We start from the raw sequence: 19,723 nt of genomic DNA on the forward strand, positions 1-19,723 counted from the left end.
TTCTTTTTTACTTGACCTGTTTCTTTTATCACGTTTGCCAATGTAAAACTTTAACGATCAATAACTTTAATTCTCGATAAATAAAAATTATAAAAGTTATATATTATGATAGTACTTGTTGAGACGAATTTAAAAATATGTTACATGAATATGTTTTTCTTTAATTATTATTCACAAAACACGGTCAAAGAAGAAGTGGTGAATAGTGTAAAAGTCAAAACGGGTCAAGTAAAAAAGAACGGAGGAAGTAGCACATTAGTTAATACAGAGTAACATAACAACACAAATAATTTCACGTTATTACAATTAAGCTCAATTAATGGAGGGTGCATCAACCCCGACAATTCCACCGTGATTATGTTTGTCCCTTATAAAAGATGTGACATCTATTAACATGAGATGTGGGTACCCGTACACTCCTAACTTAAAATACATCCATTTTTTCAATCTTTGCCAAGTGCCCATTTCTTCCTCCCTTAAATTAAGCAAATAAATCCACATTTTTTCTTCGTACTTCATCTCTCCAAATCTAACTCCTTTCACCCTCAAATACACACTTGAAAAAGATGGCTAAAAACCATCTTCTTCTTTCTTTCTCCTTTTTCTCAGTACTAATTCTTGCTCAAATTTCACATATTTTTGCCAAAAACACTTCTAAATCCCCAATTGTGATCCAACCTTATATTATCGATTATCGAAACGGCACCGTTACAAAGTACTACAACGGCCCGGCATCTTTTGTTCCTCCTCCTATTGATTCTCAAGTTCAATCCAAAGATATCGTCATTCCTTCACCTTCGTATCACAATCTTCGGGCTCGGGTTTTTCTTCCGGCCCGACCTGACCCGTCCCGGAAGATCCCTGTTCTTCTTTACTTCCATGGGGGAGCATTCTGCATTGGCTCCGCCTTTGGTTGGGGTGATAGTCATTACGTGGCGAAGGTCGCGGCCGAGGCCCGGGTAATTGCGATTGCTGTTGATTATCGCTTGTACCCGGACTTCACGGTTCCCGCGCCTTTGGAAGACGCATGGGCTGCCCTCGAGTGGGTCGCAGCCCATGCGTCTCGTGCCGGGCCCGGGCATGACCCGTGGGTGGCCCAGTACGGGGATCTCGGAAGGATCTTCGCGGGAGGGGATAGCTCAGGTGCTACAATAGCTCACAATTTAGCGGTTCGGGTCGGAATGGGCCACGGGCCGCACCTTGCGGGCCTGTTCTTGGCCATGCCTTACTTCCTCGGGTCAAAGCGGGTTCCGCTCGAGCCCAAGTGGTTCCCTTTTTCGCCGAATTATAAAGTATGGCCTTATGTATGCAATCATTGCAAAGGCGGGGTTAATAACAAGTTCATTAACCCATTTGGGCGCGGGGCCCCGAGCATTGCCCACCTCGGCTGTAAGAAATTGTTGGTTTACACAGCGGAGGTGGACGAGCTTCGGGGCCGTGCGATATGGTACTACAAACGGGTTAGGACTAGCCGGTGGCCGGGTCAAGCCCGATGGATTGAGGCCAAGGGACAATCTCATATTTTCCATATATCGAAACCAGATGATCCAGCAACAACTAAACTGATTCGGGATTTATCAGCATTTGTTAATTCTAATTAAGGTTTTTGTCTTGGTGATCAAATTATGTACGGAAAACTTTTTTATATAAACAGCCATATTGCATTGATAACATCTTGTCGACAAAGTTCGTATAGTATTATAGGTGCGAAACACTTCAAAGAGTTATTGTTGGTTACCTGGTTGGTTTTAGATAACCTCAAATTGAAAGCTATATTTAGTGTTGTCTTGTGTAACTGATGTTTGTTAACTTATTGGGAATTTGGAAAAATATAGATTAGAACATTTTGCATACGAAGTAGAGAGTACGAGTATTATTTTATGGCCGTATAATATAGAAACGGAGGGAGTAATGTAAATGCGTGATAAAGTGAGATATCGAGAGTGTTACTCTAACTTGATTAGTTGGTTAAAAGGTTGCTTCTTGTTGGCACAATAATGCATAATTAAAGGCTGCTATTCAAAGGTTTTAGACGGTCTTGTTTTTGGTGTTCAACCTTAATTATTTTCTAGTGGCCTTTCCTCTTTGTTTCTTGGCTCTTCTCTATTGTTCTTGTTCCCCACTTTTCAGGTTTTCCCCTTTATTGTTTCGAAGTGTTTTGTAGTTTTAGACATGAAGCATTTTTTTTGAAAGAGAGTAGAATGATCAAATGAGTCAAATTGCCCCTACCTTGTTAATTTATGATTTTTTTTTAGGCATGTTAATTTATGATATCAATACGCTTTTGGTACATAATAAAATGTGGACCTTTTGGCCTTTGACTTGGGTGGGCTTTTGACCCATGTTACCAGCTTTTAACTAACTTCTTTTAATATTTTAAAATTTGGGCTTGGACCTGGATAGTTTGTAACTTGTATTCGGATTTAAGTGGTCATTTGGGCACCAAATCCTTTAAATTATTCAATTGTTTAGCTTGGTATTTTTTCCTCAATAATATTGTTACTTACTGACTGCTGAGTACAAAGGAACAGCTCTTATAGGTCTTGAAATAAAGGTTATTTCACAAATCACTCATTAGTTGGTACGAGTAGGTTTATAAGTCTTAACATACCGGTGAACAAAGGGGGTTAGGGGGTTTGAAAATATCAAATATACGAAGTATGTAATTATCCGGTCAACTTTTAATATCGACAATTTTTACAAGATATGTAATTAGGAAACTCAAGCTATATAAGTGAAAGCTATAAAAGTAGTATAGTTTGAGTACAAATCGAGTAGCCTAAAAATTAAATGTTTAATATAGTTAAGGTGTCAACATTGATAGTTACTTCCAAGTGCTCATATCTTCCCCATTTCAAAAACAATTTAGTGCCCATTTCTTCCTACCTTATCTCCAACATATAAAAATCTTTCTCCACTCACAAATACACTCAAAACACTCCTACACAACAATGGCCTTACTTACACAATACCATCATCTCTTCACTCTCTTCTTCCTCTTTGTAAAACTACTGCTTTCTACATCTGAGTCTACTCAATCTCCAATCATACTTCAGCCTTACATTATTGATTATCGCAACGGCACCGTTTTGAGATACAATACTACCTCCCCACCCTCCATTGTCCCCCCTCCTAATGACTCTCATGTGCAATCCAAAGACATCACCTTCCCCTCTTCTTCCAACCGAGATCTCGGGGCTCGGGTTTTTCTTCCAGCCCATCCTGACCCGGCCCGAAAACTCCCTATTCTTATATACTTCCATGGGGGAGCCTTCTGCATTGGCTCCCCATTCTTCATTGGTGACAGTGTTTTCGTGGCTAGGGTCACGGCTGAGGCCCGGGTTCTTGCGATAGCCATAGACTATCGCTTGTACCCGGAGTTTAAGGTACCTGCCCCTTTTGACGATGAATGGGCTGCCTTCATGTGGGTGGCAGCCCATGCGTCGTCTAGTATTGGGCCTAGTCATGAAACATGGCTGGCCCAATACGGAGATTTTCAAAATATCTTTGTCGGAGGGGACAGTGCAGGGGGCACTATAGCTCATAATTTAGCAGTCCGGGCCGGGCTTAGCCTTGGCCCACGCTTTACCGGTCTCTTCTTAGCCATGCCTTATTTTCTCGGGTCAAAACTGGTTCCACTTGAGCCCAAAAACATTGCTTCCTCTACCAATTATATAGTATGGTCTTATGTTTGTGACAATTGTACAAACGGAGTTGATAACGCGTTCATTAACCCATTTGGGCCCGGGGCCCCGAGCATTTCCCATCTCGGGTGTAAGAAGTTGCTGGTGTACACAGCCGAGGTGGATGAGCTTCGGGGCCGTGGGATATGGTACTACAAACGGGTCAAGGCAAGCAAATGGGCGGGTCAGGCCCGATGGATCGAGGCCAAGGGGGAAACCCATGTATTCCATATACTGAAACCTGAAGATCCAGCAACAACTACATTGATTCAGGATTTGTCAGCCTTTATCAACACTGATTGAAGCTTTTGTCGTTGGGATCAGAATCATCATATTGTATACATTTTTTACTTTGCATTTTTGTCATGAGATTACCTCATTAACAAATTTCATTAATTAAGGGATCGTAATCTCTACCTAAGTCATGAATCATGATACACTTCAATAATAAAAAGGTTCTGTACTTGTGTAATTGTGTTGGCCTGAATGTGTGTTAATTATAACAAATGCATTACACTATAATGTCTACTTATATTAGATGTTACACGCAAGGTCAATGAGCTTACTAAGAGTAATATGTGAAAGCTCGATTTTTCTTTTCGGGTTTTGTGAATGCTCAAATTTTAACTTAGGTCTAATTAGTTCAATTCAGTTAATTTCAGTTCTAATTAGTTCAGTTTAGTTTAGCTCTTAATTTCCTTCTTTCATACAATATTCATTTCAATTCAATTCAACTCTAATAAGTTCAGTTCAGTTCATTACAGTCAATGAAAACATGTCCTTATTTTATTTAAAGTTTGAATACTTACTTGATCATTCTTCATGTGTTAAAATGAACCGTGAGTATCACTTAGTATTAAGAAAGGTTGCTTTTTTTTTTGGCACAAAAGCATGCATAAAGCATTATTATAGCTTTAAGGCTTAAGCAGTCTTGTTTAGGTCTTCTACCTTTATTCTTACAAATTTCAATTGTAGTGGAATTTTCTTTTTGTTTTTTTTTGCACTTCTTTTCTTCCTTCACTTTTTAAGTTGGTGCTCAACATATTATTCTTTCTTCTAGAAAGCTTTACTTTTTTTTTTTTTTTTTTATTTATTTTATAGGGTTGCAATATATTTCTCATGTACTCATATTGTTTTGCTATCATCAAGTATCAATGCAACTATAGAATTACCTTCAAAATTTTGGTGCAACAATTTACGACATGTTGTAGAATTATAATACACACCTTATAAAACATCTTTCTAGCTAGGTATATTTTTATCCCATCATTTTATCCTAATTCTTTTTTAATTCAAGGTCTCATTATATGCTTTCCATGGCTAAGCATTATCACATGTATATCTTATTATTTTAGCATATTGTATGATTGTAATCAATAAATTAGGCCAGCTCGATTTAGTTCCTTCTTATCTTGATTTTCTTGCAAATTCCGAGTATTAAAAATGAGTATTGTACTGTATCAGTGTATCGAATTTGAAACAATCATAAAATTAACAATGGTTCCATCCAAGCCCAAATTTAATTCACTTGCATTATATACTTGCAATAAACCTAAACATCCCAAAATAAATTAAGCTAATTAACTTATTTGACATACGTCGAAATGAAACTAATCCAAACTATATTGAATTGATCGACATATGAAACTCTTAACTACATGGTACTCAATAGTATAAAAACACGAATGCACGATGACATATATAATTTCATTAGTATAAAAGCACAATGTCAAAATAAAACTATGCTAAATTAGGTATGTCCATATGCATATCTTCACATCCGACTCAGATATCCAAATTCCACTACGAGTACAACAATTGAATTTTATATCCGTGCTTTATTATACGGAGTACATTGTAGACAAATTTGCAATCTACGATTCCTAATACAAGAAGAATTGTCCAAACCCCGCGATAAATCAAACGATATTTGGTTGGATCCGATTTAAACAGACGCCAAGAAAGAACTTGACCATTGGCGTCTTCGTCCGTTTGAAACTTTCGGACTCTTCTTCTCAACCCAGACTACAATCAACAATTTTTCTTCAATCATCAATTTTTCCAGAAATTAGAGAGAAACAGAGAAATCGATGAGAGAGATTGAGATGGGTTCGAATTCAGAGAAGAACAATTTGTTACCGGTTTCTGATCTTCCCAGAAGCGAGGATAAACTCTTTCGAGGTTCCGCCATGACTAAACGTGGAGCTTATGCTGCCATTTCTTACATGGCTTGTGCGGGTATTTTACTTTGTGATTTCTTCTGATTGTTGCTGATTTCTACGGATGTGATTGTAATTCCAAATGATGAATTGAATTGAATTGAATTTTGCTGATGAATTGATTTGGATTGAATTTTTTTGAGGATTTTTTGTGTGATTGTGATGATTTAGATTAGTTATTGTTTTAGGTTGGATTTTGTATTCAATTGATTGTTAATCGAATTCGACTTTGATTGATTGTGCTAAATCTATACTAGGTTTTGAAATTGGAACTTTAAGAAAATTAGGATATTGGCTGTTGTAGGCTTACGGCAAGCAATTCTGGGATGCTCAGGAATAGTTACAGATTTGATATTAGCCTGGAATTCTGGAAGCTCTATATTCTAGAGTTAGTTTTTGTAGATGATCATTTCTGCCTAAATTCTCTCCCTAATAAACCGGCGATGGATGTAACGGAGTTTGATCAAAGATGGAGTTTTGGCGTGGTTGTTTGAGAGACGAAATACATTGATTCAAACATTTGAGCTAAACTTATTGGGTCTTTGTTATGGCTAAGGGTATTGAATTATAAATCCCTTCCATTTTAATAAATGTCACCAGTTTAAATAGCTTAGAAGTTTAGGAAAGCTTTTGATGAAGCATTTTCGGAAGTAAGCATTCACTAAACCGGATGCCTCATTCATAGGTTGGCTGGTTGGGGAAGGACCACATGGCTGAATGTTGCCTCATATGTGAAAGTTGTGTGCATTGCCTTAGGAAAAATATAACCATTTTTGAAAGTATTAATCATTTAGCCCCTAATGAAGAAGAAAACTTCGAAGACGTATTATCTATTTTTAATGCATTTATGATATATACATGCATGAATAATATAGAGGAATTTTTTCATTATAGTACTAAAATTTTCTCTTCTTGGTTCTGCTCTTTTCTCTTTATGAAAACCTGCTCCTGCGATTATTAACTGAGGCAGGTCTAGGGGGGAGGGGGTGTTTGGGAACAATTGCAAGGAGGTTGTTTATATGTGGGCTAATGTTATGAAATAGAAAGAAATTGAGCTGGTATTTCCTTTTTGCAGTGCTCTTGATATTGTTCAATAAGGCTGCATTGTCTTCATATAGCTTCCCAAGTGCAAATGTTATCACCCTTTTTCAGGTAAGCTGCTGCTAAAATTGTTGGTATATTCATATTTATTTATTTTCTTATAAATTGTGATGGGAGTTGTGAAGTTACTGCTTTATGCAACATAATATTGACAATTTGATATGACCTTTTGCCTTATAATATGAGAGGCTTCTTGATATTTTTGAAGGAAGAGACACATTTGAAATGAGTAATTCCATGCTATATTTTTAGTTAAAAAAGCTAGATGGAGAGACATTTGAAAAGAGTAATTCCTTGATATTTTTATCATTTAATGAATATCTCCTTTTTTTTTTTTTTTTTTTTTTTTTTGTTAGTAATCAACTCTTTGTGTGATGAGGATCTTAGTAAGCTTTCTTTTATATTTTACCGGCTTATTAGTTATGGCTAGGATTATACACTGTAAGGGAGAGTGCTGAAGGCTCCTTTTTTGCACGTCAATGACCCCCAATTTCAACATACTCTTGACTCTCTGTTTTCAATTGTGTTTTTCTGGAGTGTGTGTTGGCGCTTTGGTGGGTTGGGAGGGTTGGGTTAGTGCCTTAGTGTTACCTGATTTGAAGCAAGTCAGGGGGCCTGAAAAATTATGGTATTTATTTATTTTTTAATACGTACAGAGTAGAAAGCATCTATAGTGGCTAGGTTGGCTACTTTATTATCGGTCTTCTTTTATTCTTATGTGGTGTATCAAATATATTTGCTTATCCTAATACTGATTTAGTTATTCAATTATGGATGGATACATCAAGTCTTGGTTAAAAGACAGCCCACCTATGCTTAGTCAAAACTGATAATAATTACATTGCAGTCAATGTCTTGTATGTATTTTGCTTATTCTGGATGGTAATGGTGGATCCTTAGGAAGTTTTTCCTGATTGCAAATTATCTGTTAGTCAAGCTGTTCTATGATGGAATGTTTCTTCATACATACAGATCTATGAGGATTTATTTTTTATTTTTTGAAAAAACACATACCTGAGAACACAATTTGATAATGTGATTTGTCTATGCCTGCAGATGGTATCTTCATCTACATTTCTCTATGTGATGAAACGCTTGAAGCTCATTTCTTTCACTGTTGCAGAATCGACTGCTCTTGATAACCCTGTAACTCTTGTTCCTTTGAAAACACTGCTGCACACTCTACCTCTTGCATTTACCTATTTGATGTACATGGTATGCTTTGATGATAACTGTGTGTTTTGGAATGCTTTTTTTTTTTTTTTTTTTTTTTTCCCTTTCCTTTTGCTTCTAATTATAACAATTTCTGTTTTCTTTTTGTTTTTTTCCATTTCCTTTGAAGTTAGTTACCATGGAGTCTGTGCGTGGTGTAAATGTTCCTATGTATACTACTCTGAGGAGGACTACTGTGGTCTTTACAATGGTTATGGAGTATGTTCTGGTCCGACAAAAGTATACTTCCTCTATTGTTGGAAGGTAAATTTTTTATTTTATTTTTGCTACTGCCCACCAGTGGTGTGGATACATATTATTTATAGGTGTTCATCTGGAATACATGAACCTTTATATTATATATTGCTTGATTGATCATCACAAGGAGATGATTATGTCTGTGATCTCATAAACAGGTAAAATTGGAAAAGATATGACAAACTCTTATTGTATAATCTCTTATTGTATCTGCTTTTGAATTTAGATCAAATTCTGGGAGTCTTTTTCAAGTTACACAATTCACATCACATCGGTGTTTGTTCATAAAGGACTCCTTACAGCAGATTAGATTTTATTGTCTATTTTCCTTCAGCTATACTGAAAAAAACTTTTTTAGAATATTTGGTTATTAAAGAAGCTGTATGGAGTGTGGGATTGTAGTATCTAGAGTTCTATGGAGATAATGGATTTATGGTTTCCATCTCTTTCTTTGAAGTGCTTTGTAGTCACTATTATTTTTTTGTCTTGCTGGTTCAGTGTAGGGTTGATTGTTCTTGGTGCATTCATTGCTGGTGCTCGAGATCTGTCATTTGATGCTTATGGCTATGCCGTTGTATTTCTGGCCAATATTACTACGGCTATATACCTTGCAACTATTGCTCGAATTGGTGATACATCATTATTTTTATTTCATTTTCCCTGAGTAATCTAATATATTATGGTCTGTTGATGCTTATATAACCTTTTTTTTTCTCAGGAAAATCCAGTGGCCTCAATAGTTTTGGACTTATGTGGTGTAATGGTGAGATTGCAGATCTTGTATAAAATAATGTACTTACAACTCACAGCCTTGCTACACGGTGTATCAGTTCTATGCTCTTGAACCTTTTTTTTTGAGTGAATTTCAGGTATTCTTTGTGGACCAATACTGCTATTTTGGACTTATGTGAGAGGTGATCTGGATATTACCTTCAACTTCCCTTACTTGTTCTCTCCTGGTTTCCTGGTACATCATAATCTCTTGATTCTTGTTGAAGCCTAGCATGTTTCATTCTGCTAAAGGCTTCGCTTTGTATTATATGCATGTTTTTATCATCCTGCATGGCAAGAATATCTAAAATGCTTTCCTGATCATTGACTTCTTGTAATGAATCTTATGTCCCCCTATCTCACTTCCTCTTCTTGTAGGTTGTTTTGTCCTTTTCTTGTGTGCTGGCGTTCTTCCTCAACTACAGTATATTTCTCAACACCACTCTCAATTCAGCACTAACACAGACAATTTGTGGTAACCTGAAGGTATATACAGTTGCCTTTTGTTGCTTTTGATATTTCGCCGGGTTCCTCCAGTTTATTTAAACATAATAGAAAACTAGACTAAGTTGATGGATCCATGCACACTTGAATCAAGTCCCACAATTACTGACAAGACGATAGTGACTATGAAATAGCCTTGCACAAACTCTCTTTATCTGTAAATTAATTTTCTGTGGTGATTGGGTGGGTTGGGGTGTTGCAGCTGCAGGAGGTGAGCTCATCCTCTTGGTGGTGAGGTAAAGAGGTAGATAAAAGGGAATGATAATAAAAATATGTGAATTAAACATGCATACAGAGAACAAGGGCCTTAACTCTATTCTTTTTCTACTGTCTTATAATCAATCACCTTTGTTGCTTTATAATTAATCACCTTTGTTGCTTCAAATTATGTAATGTATTTAAAAAGTACTAGTATCTGATTTCAATACTGTTATTTTATAGGATCTTTTCACCATTGGACTTGGTTGGATAATATTTGGTGGATTACCTTTTGATTTGGTGAGTAAAATAGAATTTCTGTTTCGGTTTAAGATCTTTATATGAGAATATTGTCTTGAATAAATTGGTAATGACGTTGTGCATTATGCTTGCAGCTAAATGTTATTGGACAGGTTCTGGGTTTTCTGGGATCTGGTTTGTATGCCTACTTTAAGCTGATTGGCAAGTAGCCTTTAGGGCCATTGCTTATTATAACGGACGACTATTCTTTTACTGCTGAGTGCTGGCTGTGGTTGCTGTCGCTCATTTAAATATGCAGTCGCTTGAATTCCAATAAGAAATACATTTGATAACATGAACCTAGAAAAGCTGGACAAGCAGCTAGGGTTTGTCAATGACAGTAGGACTGATTCTGTTTGAGCAACAGTTGTCTTCCCTAATTACGGTCAATTATTAGGAGTATATCAAAGGAAATTGAACTCATGAGCTCTGATCTGCGGCTACATCAATTATTTTATCAAATTGGTGATTTCTAGGTTTAGTTATTTTTACTCTTTTAGTCTTTTTTTTTTCTCTTCCTTGGGCAAAGTTTTTGGTAAATATTGTAATTCTTTTGCCCATGTATTTCCTGTACTCTTTGTGATAAACTGCTAAAAAGATTTGGCTTGAGTTGAGATTTGCCTAATTGGGCTACTCCTTCAGAGATTGTTTTTGGTATTATTTCTTTGAATCCGATCTACTTATACAAAATTCTCTAATGGAAGTAGTTTTGAATTGTTAGGGTATGAGCATGCAGCGGAAATGTAAAATAGAACGAGAAATTAAAGGTAAAATGTAAGATAAGCAATAAAAGGAGACACGATATTTAACGTGGGAAAAACCCTCTAAATAGAGATAAAAAACCCACGACGACGAGCACCAAAAAATTCCACTATAATAAAATGAGAGTACAAAGTTACCCCAATAATAGGGTATTGAGATACATCTCTTACAATTAAAACTCTCAAAATAAAAGAAAAGAAAATAGTGGAATAAATTACAAGGAGAAGATTAACTAGGGAGACTAGTGTAAATGGATGAGTAATTTTGTGAGTGGGTAAATTTGTATGGAGGTTGAATGTATATTGGTTGGATGCTTCAATATGAGCCAAACTCCAACTATTTATAGTTGGTTAGGTTGGTGGAAATGGATGCCTCAAGATGTATGAAGAATTCTCTAGATTTGCTTGCATGATAATATTGCTTCTAGAGAGTTGACCATTTTTCTAGAATAATCAACATAATTGTAGAATATTTGACATACTCTAGAAGTAAGAAGAATTGTATTGGGCTTCTTTAAAACTTGGTCCATATGAAATTTTGGGCCACATCTAACATGAATGAAGGGGAACAAGTTAACTAAATTAACACGTCACACTAACTAACTCAACAACAATACTAACCGACTCAACTGCCTAACTAACTAATTGAACTACTCAACAACAATACTTAACTGTAGATGTTTGTACCCAGAAAAACATAACTTGTCAAGAAAAAAGATCTCGTTCCTGCTCCTCCAAATCTAACTTTTATCTAGCTTTGTTTCAAAAATGTAGTGACTTCTTATTACTTGTTTGAGTCTCTATTCCATCTTAATATATATTATACTTGTTGCCGAAACATAAAACAGGGTATTCAAATGACCAAATCCAGATTTTCCAATTGATGAATTACCCAAATTACTCAATAACTTTTGGGCAAAATCATCAAGATTTTTCATAAACGTAAATTATAATTCAACACTAACATTATTACGTACAATAAAATGCTTAATGAATCGATTTAGAAAAATACACAGACTACGCAAGAAAATTGGAAGAAATTGATTGATGCAGTACTGCAGTAACAATAAAGCCATAATTGAACATGAAGAAATCTAAAATAAGATGATAAAATCTATATTATTTCATTTATTGTGAATCCAACATTTAACTACTACATCAGTCTTAATATATACTGAAATTTAACACTCCTAAACTTGTAACAAAGATGATCAAATATACTAATTGGACTGTAATTGTCACACTAATCAACTAACTCAATTGTAAAATTTCAACTGTCATACTAACTAACTACCTCAACAAAGGACAGAGCTAGTTCAGCCTTGTCGTCTTCTTGACCGCCATTTTCTTGGCCTTTTTTATCATTGAATGTTCAGAACCTCCATCAAGTTGTATCTCCTTCCTCTTGTCCTTCGCCCCCAAGTCCACGACTTTCTTAGCCTTTGATTCTCCATCATTCTTCTTGTCCTTGTTCATCACTGACTGATCAGAACCGAGCTCTATCTCCTTCCTCTTGTTCTTTGCCCCGAGTCCTCGACTTTCTTGCCCTTCTCCTTCTCCTCCGCTGCCATGTTCTTGGCCTTCAATTCTCCAGCATTCTTCTTGGCCTTTTTCATCACTGATTGATCAGAACCTCCACCGAGTTGTATCTCCTTCCTCTTGTTCATCACCCCCGAGTCCACGACTTTCTTGCCCTTGGATTCTCCGACAATCTTCTTGGCTTTGTTCATCACTGATTGACTAGAAACTCCACCGAGTTGTAACTCCTTCCTCTTGTTCATCGCTCCCGAGTCCACGACTTTCTTGCCCTTAGATTCTCCAACAATCTTCTTGGCCTTGTTCATCACTAATTGACTAGAAACTCCACCGAGTTGTATCTCCTTCCTCTTGTTCATGGCCCCCACTTTCTTGCTTTTCGATTCTCCAACAATATTCTTGGTCTTGTTCACAACTGATTGACCAGAACCTCCACCGAGTTGTATCTCCTTCCTCTTGATCATCGCCCCCGAGTCCACGGCTTTCTTGCCCTTCGATTCTACAACAATCTTCTTGGCCTTGTTCATCACTGACTGATCAGAACCGAGCTCTATCTCCTTCCTCTTGTTCTTTGCCCCCGAGTCCACGACTTTCTTGCCCTTCTCCTTCTCCTCCGCTGCCATGTTCTTGGCCTTCAATTCTCCAGTATTCTTCTTGGCCCTTTTCATCACTGATTGATCAGAACCTCCACCGAGTTGTATCTCCTTCCTCTTGTTCATCGCTCCCGAGTCCATGGCTTTCTTGCCCTTGGATTCTCCAACAATCTTCTTGGCCTTGTTCATCACAGATTGACCAGAACCTCCACCGAGTTGTATCGCCTTATTCTTCTTCATCGCCCCCAAGTCCACGACTATCTTAGCCTTCGATGCTCCAACATTCTTCTTGGCCTTTTCCATCACGGATAGACCAGAACTTTCACCGAGTTCTATCTTCTTCCTCTTGTTTTTCGCCTCCAGTCCACGACTTCCCTTCTTCATACATTCCCGTTTGCAAGACATTGAACAGTACAATACATTCTTGTCAATGTGAATTTTACAATTCAAACACTCATCGTACATTACTGACTTTTTACCTTGTTTTCGATGAATGTAACACACGTCATATTTGTAACCAAAGTGATGAACCTGGATTCCCGAGTCGTCGAAAACCAGTAACTTCTTCATCTCTGTAGATATGGGAGCTCTAGCAAACCGTATGAAGATCTTCAGTATCCAAAGAGAAGTGGTAAGGGTGCAACTTCAAGCTCGACACTCGCACATGATCCCATTCGAGAAGGAAATTCACACTCTGATGACTCCGATGAAATTGGATGTAACACCCCAATAAATCTCTCTTTAAAACTGTGAGGACCCTGAACAATATTCAAGAGAATTACTGGCGTGCTACCGCCACGTGTTCAAACGTTAAGGCTTTATCAGAAAATAGCAGCGGAAAAACTAAATCAGTTATAAATAAGTTTCAAAACCAACGAATGAAACCAAATTAAGTCATACAACTTGGAACCATTACGGACCTTATTCAAAACCCAATAAAAGTAGTAAGTGATTAAATTCAGTGTTCAAATAAATTCAAACCCAAAAGAAATAGTGTCGAATAAAATCGAATTAAAATAAATTCAAACTTGCAAAAGAAATAAAATGCAAACAACCAACTCTCTACTCAAGATCCCACACCCCTGATGAATGCTGCATGTGTAAGAACCTGTGGTAATTCTGCTCCCCAATATTACAAGTGTAAAAATTGGATCGTCACAGGGTCATTGAAAGGCGAAGGCCATGACCAAAGAAAGACACACAAAGCACGCAATCAACAAAGCTGAGTACATACAAGCTGCGAAATAAATTAAGAAATCCATAACATGCTACTAATAATCAATCATCATGCATCATTAAATTATAGACTCAACACACGACTCAACTATTTATATTACTAAGACTCCATTAATTAATAATAGGTAAATCATTATTTTTATTCATTGGATTACGCAATAGACAAGGTTGTCCAACCCATGCTCCATTTGGAACATCAATAAAAGAAAAACCCCATGCCTCCTTTCGGAAACATCAATAAACATCCAACGACCACGGGCGCGACTCCGTGACCGTAGTTAGTAAGAGATCTCACCTAACTCCTAGTTTTGAAAAATATTTGAAATAAGAGACTCGTAGATCAGACGGCCTCGAGAAAAGTACACGGCTAATACCCCATGTACCTTAACCCCTGATTGTCATTACTCCAGAAGTGCACCAATCTAGAGTTTTATTGCTCATCCATCTTGCACTTTACGTGATTTACAGGTTTAGACTTGGTGATGACTCATATGCATAATAATACAATCAATCCAATATCAATGCAATCAAGTAAAACAACTTTTCAATTTCAATTCTTGATTTATTAGTGGCAAGCAACATTTATTATTTATTCCTTTACTACCTCGGTGTATAAACACCTTGAGTGCATAAGGCACCCCAAAACCTTAACCTCGTCTTAGAAGACTTAAATTCTTCCTTTACTCATCCTGCTTGCATAATCATGAATGAGTAATAAATTAATCATTACACCAATCATATACCTTTGCCTCTAAGCGCACCTTGCATAATTAGAGCACAAATAATACTTGCAATATAAAATAGTGCACGTCATACGAAATTCACAATGTATAACCAAACAATTTAACTCAGTCATCCCTATACATGATACTAAGTTCTCGATCCGTCGTCCTTAAACATGCACCTAAAAGAAAGGTTTCGTAACTTGTACGTACCTTGAGCAAACGAATTGGTATGCCACTTTACTAACTAGAAATCACCTTCAATAAACTCCTCTCCTAAGCCAAATAATAACATCTCAATCAATACCCAATCAATCAAATTTACAGCAATACTAACTTACTTTAAAACCTTCAAAATCCAAATCAAACAACACTTTAAAACCTTCCCTTTAGTTAAAATTAAAGGCTTATATATAGTTCTTTAAATTTTCTTCATAAAAACCTTAAAATACACTTTTATACATGAAATTACAGCAAGTTCAAAGTTTAATAAAAATCTGAAAATTATATAAAAACCCCTAAAAATCTCCCTTTTTAATGGGTGATTAAACCCTCTTTATAAAACATCAAAAGTAGTACTTAGAAACTATTTCCAACACTTAAAACTTCAATAAAAACATATATTTATGCTTAATTAACTTTAAACATAATTAATTTTATTAATCAAACTCAAGGATAATATTTTAAGTATAAAAAAAAACTTCGTTAAAATCAAAAAATGCCCGAAAATCATATTTAGAGGCTGAATTTGGCCCTTAAAACACTACTTTTTCATCAAAATCGGATGATTTCATAACCTGATCGGGATTAAAACGGGATTAATATTAACGAACGAAAATCTAAAAATTAAAACACGAATCTATGTGTTCAAAATAATCTGGAATTAAGTTAAACTAATCAGTAGTTATAATCACCAAAATTTCAAAACATCATTACTATAAAAGCCCTAAATCAATTGTTCATAAAAACCCTAAAATCATGATTTTCAATAAATTGAAACCCTAGGTTTATAATTCATAAAATATGAAATTTATAACATAAATATAATCTGAAATTTATAATCTTTATACCATTAAAATATTATTTGATACTAAAAATATAATCTTTATACTAAAATCAAAACCCAAAACAATTAAATTAACATTAAGCAAAATAATGAAACAAAGGAGGATGAAAATAAGACTAACCTTTTTGTGTGGGAAATTTTTGGAGATTCATGGGGTATTTATAGGAGAGAATTATTGTAGGGTAAAAAGAAAGATTGGGCCTCATAAAAATAATGGGTCGATTAAGTAAACAAATGGGTTAGTCTTGTGTGATTGGACATAAATTGTAGAATAAAGGTGCATAAAATAATTTGTTCAAATAATTTTCGACCCAGATTAATAATTTGAAACTTTTGAAATTAAATTATGAAAAATAACAAATAAATATTATAAATAAAATAAATTTTCATTTATAAAATATTTAAAAATACGGGGGATTACAATCTACCCCTCTTAAAAGAAGTTTCGCCCTCGAAACTTAACCCAAAAGCCATAAATTTTACAAAACCATTCAAACTTTTGTGTTTTATATTGCTGCAAATTGATTGATTCTCAACATGCACACTCAACAAACTGAACTTTATGCTTAATAGACTCGTACTTGGCCAAAGTTTACATACTTTAATTGCATGTAAATACAACAATAGTGCATATTAATAATCAAATAATGCAAACTCAAGCAATAAATAGCATAATTGAGGTAAAAAGCGCGAAATTACATCGCATTCTACCCCTCTTAAAGAAAAGAGTTACGCCCCCGTAACTCACCTCAATAACATCATTAGGCATTTCTTTTTCATTTCTTCTTTCTGCAATAATTTATCCATAACTTGCTATTCTATAATTTCCTCAAATTTGAATAGTTCAATTCATAGGCACTCAATAATCCCTTTAGCTCTCCTTAGCTAACAACCGAAGGCTATTAAGATCTGTAAAAATCTTACAGGTGACACTGTATTTCGAATGAATCTCCAATGTAAACAATATATACGCAATCTCAAGATCATGGTAGGGTAATTGGTCTCATAAGATTTGTCTTGGCAAGAAGCATTATCATTTTTCCATTTTGTTGCAAGACACATCCATTAAGTAAAAACTTCAAGTCCACCACTCCCATTAGACAAGACTAAAACAAGTGCAACGATTAAATGTTCTTTAAGAGTTAAAAGGCTTGTTTACACTTCTCATCCCATTCAAACTAACTCTCTTTCATCAAGGTATATACAACAATCTTCAAAAGTCCTTCACAACCCTCTTTAAACATCTAATCCCAATAAACTCCTTATATCGGTCACATTGTTAGGTGTAGACCACTTACTCACTACTTGAATTTTTTTGTCCCAAAATGAAACTTACTCTCATTAATAAAAATTCACACTTCGAAAACTGAGTATATTACAAGTCGTCCCTAAAATGTCACAGAATCCTTAACTGTCTATTATAATTCTCCTCACTCTTCAAGTATAGTAAGATATCATTAATAAAGCCATATATTTATCGAATTACTGTACTCATGGAAATACTCGATTCACTAAATCCATAATGATTGTTAATACATTAATTAACCCAAAAGGCCTGATTTATATTTCCATATTTATGAATCCATGGGCTCCTCAAAATTTTCTTCTCTCCAACTTGGTTTTCAAATTCTCCCAACGAAAGTCAATTGTCTCACGAATCGTATCCCTATTCTCTTTCCACCAAAGTTATGCTCCTCAAATTCTCATGGCAATTCAAAACAACAAAAACTCATCTTTCACTACCTAGTTCTACAGAAAAGCAGGGTCTCCACTCTCCTTAAAGTATGCGGCTTGACCAAAGCAAAACTCATCTTTTTTTTTTTTTTTTTTTTTTTTTTTTTTTTTTTTTAAATTCTTTGGACTAATTCCCCATACTCATTTAAAAAAACTTATCAAACGATATTGCAATTGATGATCGAGCACGGAACATCCATACTTTGTTTACGTAATATCTAAATTTCTCTCCAAAATGTAGTAACTTGTTCGAGTCTCTCATAGTGTTAACACAAACTTTTAAAAAAATCGGGCGAACAATAATTATTGTACATCCATTATAAAGATAACCTAAAGTGATTAAAAGTTACCCTGCGTTAAAGTAACCCAATTCAAAAATCAATTATCAATGATTGAATGTAATTAAGTTACCTTTATACAACTTTTCTTGTAGATTTATATAAAAACTAGATGAAGCCCGTGCGATGCACGGTTTGTTTGATTTTTTTTAAATAATGTTTTTTTTTTGTTTTTATGAGCCTAAAATTTGTTTTGTATTTATATAAAATTCCTAATATTAAAAGATAATATATAATATTTAATTAATTTAAACTTAAAAATCTCATTCGCCAATTTTGCTTACATGACATTTAAATTATTTAATTCTAAAATAAATTAATAATCTCTTATTTAATTGGCTAGTACTAAGATTTATAATCCTACATGGCGCGCTGAGAAAATTAGATCCTACGTGGCTCTCTAAAAACTCGGGAAAAAACTCCCCTTTATATATATATTATATTATATTATGTTTAAAGTTACCAAAAAAAACAAAAAGTTACCCTAAAATTAGCTAAAAGTTACCCTTATATTGCTCGATGTACACTAATATTAGTGTAAACCGGATGTATACAAAAGTTTTTGTAGTTTTAATCGAAAAGGCACATTTTGACAATTAAGTATGTACTATACTACTATCTTCTCCATTCCATCTTAGTAGACTAGTAGAAGTTACTTGAACATTATATTATGTTATTTTAATAGTTTCTTGAACATAAATTCCTTAGCTCGCTTGTAAACTAACGGGATATTGTTATCAAATAATCAAACCACTTTCTCCAATTTTAATCCTACCAAAATTAGTCAAGAAATTTAAATAATCTTTTGGGCAAAATTAGCAAGATCGCTCAAGAAACTTAAAAACTCTAATCAAGCAATATGATTTAATAATATATAGAGGAAAGAAAGAACAAAATAGAAAGGCTAAGAGATAGAGAATATCACGCATAATACGTTGAAAAAATTGAGCTTCATGAAATCACTAAAAGATGATGAAATCTATTAATCTACGAATGAAATATCTTATTAGTTGTTTTTATCACTACATATATATGCATAACAGATGATTAGTAAGTTAGTCCTCTACCGTAACACAATTTCGTACACTTTAACTCGTGTAGGATGATCTTCGCATCCAAATTGCAATCTTGTAACCAGGTTTTAGGCAATCACATATCTTGGGTTGAGTTTAAGCGATTTGGGATTGCATAGCAGCAAATTGCTTGTACTAAAAAATTTCCTTGTGGAATTCAGTCACATATATATTCACTACTATTATTCTTGCACGTGTTTGTTTCGCACTCATGATTCCAAATAAACAACCAAAAAAACTTTTTTTTTTTTTTTTTAATTTTATTTAAATATATCCTTCAAAACGGATCACGTTATCCTTTAAAAATTAATACTGAACACGTAGGGTTCGTTTGGGATCACTGTGGTTTTCTGTTTTTTGTTTTTTAATAGTATATTATATATGTCAAATAATGAATCAAAAATTATTTAAGCTTATT

General features: G+C 34.9%; 1 protein-coding gene and 2 pseudogenes across 1 annotated transcript; all 3 read left to right on the plus strand.

Annotated features, from left to right (window-relative positions):
* Positions 1 to 466: 466 nt before the first annotated feature.
* On the plus strand, positions 467 to 1,671 carry LOC145556798 (2-hydroxyisoflavanone dehydratase pseudogene; annotated as a pseudogene).
* A 1,205-nt stretch (positions 1,672 to 2,876) lies between these two features.
* LOC145556799 (2-hydroxyisoflavanone dehydratase pseudogene) lies at positions 2,877 to 4,180 on the plus strand (annotated as a pseudogene).
* Positions 4,181 to 5,607: 1,427 nt separating this feature from the next.
* LOC145556800 (UDP-N-acetylglucosamine transporter UGNT1-like) lies at positions 5,608 to 10,916 on the plus strand. The gene is made up of 10 exons (XM_081618448.1): positions 5,608 to 5,921; positions 6,978 to 7,054; positions 8,060 to 8,218; positions 8,346 to 8,479; positions 8,972 to 9,102; positions 9,192 to 9,236; positions 9,343 to 9,440; positions 9,623 to 9,730; positions 10,190 to 10,246; positions 10,342 to 10,916. Exons 1-10 carry the CDS (start codon positions 5,774 to 5,776, stop codon positions 10,414 to 10,416), a joined length of 1,032 nt encoding a protein of 343 aa, XP_081474574.1. The 5' UTR covers positions 5,608 to 5,773; the 3' UTR covers positions 10,417 to 10,916.
* Positions 10,917 to 19,723: the final 8,807 nt, after the last annotated feature.

The sequence above is a fragment of the Chenopodium album genome, chromosome 8, assembly GCF_948465745.1.
Source record: "Chenopodium album chromosome 8, dcCheAlbu1.1, whole genome shotgun sequence".
NCBI lineage: Eukaryota > Viridiplantae > Streptophyta > Magnoliopsida > Caryophyllales > Amaranthaceae > Chenopodium > Chenopodium album.